Source organism: Lactuca virosa, chromosome 7, assembly GCF_052849685.1.
Source record: "Lactuca virosa cultivar CGN04683 chromosome 7, Lactuca_virosa_CGN04683_v6, whole genome shotgun sequence".
Taxonomy (NCBI): domain Eukaryota; kingdom Viridiplantae; phylum Streptophyta; class Magnoliopsida; order Asterales; family Asteraceae; genus Lactuca; species Lactuca virosa.
The window spans coordinates 247,058,255-247,063,422 of NC_136432.1; the positions used below are offsets into that span (position 1 = coordinate 247,058,255).

Sequence of the window (5,168 nt, forward strand, 5' to 3'; positions counted from 1 at the left end):
TTCACTTTTATGCTTTTGTTCACAAACAACCCTTTCACTTTGGTTTGAATTTTTCATAACCCTCGCCTGTTCCTGGGGTTACCACACTGGTTACGACTTTACTTCCCGATCCTTCCACCCTGAACCTTCCACAATCTTCCTTTTAAATATTGGATATGTTAAATATTTTATAGAAAAAAAAATAATATATAGAATGAAAAAAGTAAGTAAATATAATCATGGGTCGGGCCTCAAGGGAAGTCCATCATTTACCCCCATTACTATACAAGTTAAATCGTATCTACAAATGTAGCACTATATATACAATTGTTTAACTAGGAATGAAGTCCATTTACCTTTTTTCCCTTTTAACTTTATATATTTTTCCTATTTCTTGCTCAACAAATTCCACCCAACATTCTACCTACATTATATAAATTCCAAATCCTTTCATTTCACGTTTCTTACCTTAAATTATCCCATCTTTGAAAGGGCCAGAATCCTTTATCAGTTCTGTAACAAGCTTCACCTGTTAAAAAAATCACAATCCAAAAAAAAAAAAAAAAACATTACGTTATTTTCATTAAACTACATTTTGGTCCTTGAGTATACTCAATTTTTGCAATTTTAGTCCTTATTTGAGGTTTTTGAAACGTATTTGTTCAGTAATATAACTATACTTTTGGTACCAGAATTGAAAAAATCAACTATACTCAGGGACCAAAAATAGTCATTTTACTTGGAACTTGAACAGTTAACGTTACAAAAACCTTAAATAAGAACCAAATTTGCAAAGGAAAACCTATTAGGACCAAAGTTGCATTAATTAACTATACTCAGGGACCAAAAGTGTAATTTACTCTATTCTTTTTTACCCTTTTAAGTTAATCGTTTTTGTTGTTTCTCGGTTTTGAAAAAGGTGAAATAAAAATATAAAAATGTTACCTGATCTGTTTCTCGAGACAAAAAGTTGCCAATGACTTGTCTAAAACCTTCATCTAATAAATAATGACAGCTGTACGTGGTGACAGGTAGATAGCCACGTTGGATTTTATGCTCCCCTTGAGCTCCTGCCTCTACTTTCTCCAAATTTAGCTCGATCGCAGCCTCAATTGCCTAATATCAAAAATTAAAAAATTAGGGTTTTTGAACCGATTCTCTCACTTTGAAGGGCATTTTAGACATTTAATCATTAGTCAAACAAAACGAAATGCTTATTAATATTTATGTTTTCTTTTTCATATGATAAAAGGGTAACAACCTGATAGTAGCATGCTTCAAAATGCAAACTTGGATAATAGACACGTGGCAGACAACCCCACAGCCGCCCATAAATTGTATCTCCGCCAATAAGATTAAGAGCTCCGGCCACCACCTCCTCCCCTTCCTCAGCCACAATTAGCATTACATGATCCTCCATTTTTGAGCCCATCATATGGAAAAATTCTCTTGTTAGATAAGGAGTACCCCACCTATGCCAATCAATGTACATCAACACCATTTAATATATTATAAGTAAAAAAAAAAAAAAAATAGCAACTTAATTACTTCCATTTGTTTCTACTTTAAAAAAATTATACACCAATTATAGCAATTTCATCCAAATACAAAGAGCTACAAAAATTATCTTCATATGCTCAATTGTGAGATATGATTCTCTTTGGGAAAGAAAATTTAGAGTCGAATTATATAATTACAGAAAAACCAATGGATGAAGAAAGAGTCATATGCACTGAACTTGTTGTCTGTGGTGTTCCTGTAGAATGTATAAAATGTATCCCAATGCTTAGCCTGTAAGTGTGAAATAAACCAAGTAAGATTAAGTTTCTTTTTTCTTTTAAAAAAAAAAAAACTTTAAATACAAAAACCAAACATAATTTATGTACAAAAAAGAACAGCAGCCTAAGTGGGACAAATCAAAAAGTACATTGTTATTTTATTACCTATTAAAAAAATAGATATATTTCATAAAGAAAAATACTAAATGGAATAATCCATAAGCACACCTTAATTTCGTAACCCCTCAGACGCTTCATTGTCAGATTTTGAGCAGGTATCTGCAAAAAGATGAAATTACGAAAACGCCCTCCAATGTGATGTACACATTAAGCAAATGTACCTTCTTGCGTTCTTGTCGAATATTTTTTCTTTTGCTTTGCTTCATGTCCATCAAGAAATCATCAAAACTGTTGATGTGAAAAAAAAAAAATTAATAGTATATGCTTAAAATGGTTAAAGTCAAGATTCAAAAGTCAAAGTTTTGCTGACTTTTTGTAGTTGCGGTTTTTCCAGTGATATTGCATTCCAGTCCTTTGCAGGAAATCTTTACCCTTCAATGCATTCCATTCTTGTTCAGAGGAAAAGGTTATGTGTAATGATGAAACTCCAAACTGCCAAAATGCAAATGCAAACTTAAAATTAAAAAAGACAATAATATAAAATTGATAGTTTTAGAATTTAGAATGAAAGATAATAAATACCTTAATTGCCAAATCCTTCATAGCAGATACTAAAATGTCAAAGACTTGATCTTTGTATGAAGTGTTTCTCAATAAGATCCTTGGACCAGGTACTGGAGTAAAAGGCACACAACACTGCAATTTTGGATAATACCTTGAACCATAACGATAATAAGCATCAGCCCATGAGTGGTCAAAAACATATTCACCATATGAATGACTGCAGTTAAAAAAAAAAAAAATAGATATGAGAATCAAATAACTGCATGTCTTTATAAATCTCAAAGGGTATTGACTATTGACTATTGACTATTGAATAAATAACCTTTTTAGATACAATGGGATCACGCCCATGATATTTTTATCTTCATCATATGCAACTATGTGACGTGGCAGCCATCCTGTTTCCTAATTTAGCATTAAAAAATATAAAAAAGAATGTATATGTTATAATTTATAAGATGTTAATGAAGGTAAAGAGGGAACAAAGTTATAAATTCATGCAAATAGTACAAAACTTTGCTTGATGTAAAATTTCTAACCTTAATTGCAGAACCTGATTCCTCTAGGCTTGAAAGAAATCCATGAGAAAGAAAAGGATTAAATTGTTGTACACCAGTAGCATCAAGACTGCATGCATCCCAATCACTAGAAGGAACTTCTAAAATTGAAGAGACTACAGAAACTGATATCTTTTTAGCTTTCTCAGTTTCTGATGATTCTTCCTAAATTACAAACAATATAACAGCATACATTACAAGGGCACTTATAGAAAATAGAAAACAGAAGTCTTTCATGTCAATTTATTGTAAACATGTATACATGATTTGATTACACACCTTGGTATGGATCTTGGTCGATGTGAAGTTGTTTAAGGAGAGATACATTTCAGGAGGTTCCACAGGCTTCTTAGGTTCCCAAAAGAGTGCTTTTATTCTTGATGTGTGATTGGGAATTAGGAAGTGTTTTCTACATGATAAGCCTCCCTAGAAAAATAAGTTTCAATGAAATGATATACCAAAAGCATTTTCTACATCGAAGGTTCATATTGCTAACTTCTATTAATCAGTAAGGACTTGAGAGTTGCGAGTCCAACATGATAATCTGAACATTTCAGTTTTGGAGGACAAAAATTAAAAGCAAGGAGAGGAGACAATGGAGTCTGGTAGCAGAGTTTAATATAGTAATTACAGTTCAAGAGATGGTTTATATGAAAAAATTAAACAAATGAAAAGAATTAACTTTAGGTCTAGAGAAAAAATCGAGATGTATTTGTTGAAAGTGAATTCAGTCGTCAATCTTTTGTTACTGATGAACACACATCAATCCCGCAGTTGAAAACTAGTTCAATTCAGATAGCATATCACTGGTCACTCAATTCAATGGCATGGCAACTGAAGTAACTATAAACACGATGCTTACAATTACAAACTCGAGAATCTGTATGATCTGAATAGAGGTATAAATCGTTAATTCCAGAATAAATTGGGAAGGGATAAGGCTTACAAGGCCAAAATCGATGTCGCCGAGAAATGGTGAAGGGCGAACCACAGCCATGGACATTGCCATGGCCGAGAAGAAGCCGAAGCTGAAGTTGAAGGTGCCAACTGTGGCTTTCGGAGTCTCTTTCAGCGAACCAAAGCCACTTGTGTGTGGGTTATCTTGCGACACCAAAGCTTCCCCTGTCTACTCTCGAATTTCAATCTTGGAGCCCCTCCCTCCTAACTACAATTTTTTCTATCTTCTTTTTGGTTATTTTTTGAGAAACCAAAATTAGGTAATAATAATAACTAGGAAAAGGGACAACCGCACGGGTCATTCTTTTCAAAAAAAAAAAAAAAAAAAAAGTACAAGAATATGATAAACGAAAATTACAAAGAATAAATAAAATTGATTTAATTTAGCAACTTTTTAGAAAATATTTGACGAAAGTCTTAATGTTAAAAAGTTCGGGTTGATAATAGAAGAAAAGAAAGTATCAAAATAGAATAACGTTGAAAAATGGAAGACAAAATTGTAAATGGACTAAAAAAAGGACCATTTTTGAGAAAATATAAAAAAACATGTGAGAAAAGTCACAACTGAATCTTTTAAAAAAAAATAAAGGATAGAAGAATACGGCAGACAAAAATGATAAAGAATAAAGAAAAAGGGTTGTAAAGAAGTAAAAATGAAAGTTTAGTGACAAAAATATAAAGAAGTAAAAATATAATTGCAAAATTATAAAGATGAATAGTTTGTTGAAACTTTAATGGAAAAATTATAAAGAAGTAAAAATAAAGTGGTAAAAGTATAAAAAGAACGAAGTTTTTTGTTGAAACTTCCTATGTGCTTTAATATATATATATATATATATATATATATATATATAATAAAATAATAATAAATTAATAAGTCTTTTTTTAAGGCCAAGTGTCTATATATTTTTTAAACAAAATACAAAAATAGTTGTTTGTCCAAAAAAGTTTGAACATTCAAAACTTTTATTTTGTTGCGATTCAAAATTTTAATGAATTTACCCTTGATTTTCTCTTTTTTCTTATTTATTTTTCTAATTTTCAGATTTAAAAAAAAACAAGAAAATTAAAATTAAAAAAAAAAATCACCCTTACTATCAAACTCACTCACTATCTCTTTAACATACATAACACTCATCTCTCTCTCACTCCATGTGTCACCGGAAACAATCGCGACCTGGCAGAAACCACGGCCGCCTATCGGAAACCACCG

At 31.4% G+C, this 5,168-nt stretch overlaps 1 protein-coding gene across 1 annotated transcript; it reads right to left on the reverse strand.

Moving 5' to 3' along the window:
• Window positions 1-207: 207 nt before the first annotated feature.
• On the reverse strand, window positions 208-4,193 carry LOC145126069 (acyl-CoA). Its single transcript, XM_079061474.1, has 12 exons — window positions 3,945-4,193; window positions 3,278-3,424; window positions 2,981-3,163; window positions 2,764-2,846; window positions 2,460-2,658; window positions 2,248-2,369; window positions 2,099-2,165; window positions 1,986-2,036; window positions 1,718-1,770; window positions 1,241-1,451; window positions 925-1,095; window positions 208-508 (listed from the first exon to the last, which is right to left on the reverse strand). The coding sequence occupies exons 1-12, from the start codon at window positions 4,005-4,007 to the stop codon at window positions 449-451; spliced, it is 1,410 nt and encodes a 469-aa protein (XP_078917600.1). The 5' UTR covers window positions 4,008-4,193; the 3' UTR covers window positions 208-448.
• Window positions 4,194-5,168: the final 975 nt, after the last annotated feature.

Coding starts and splice junctions, on each gene's coding strand:
- LOC145126069 (XM_079061474.1), bottom strand. CDS start 4,007: ATGGCAATGTCCATGGCTGTGGTTCGCCCTTCACCATTTCTCGGCGAC. Junction 2,847..2,980: donor AATCAGGTTCTGCAATTAAG/GTTAGAAATTTT, acceptor ATGCTAAATTAG/GAAACAGGATGGCTGCCACG. Junction 1,452..1,717: donor AGGAACACCACAGACAACAA/GTTCAGTGCATA, acceptor TGATTGGCATAG/GTGGGGTACTCCTTATCTAA.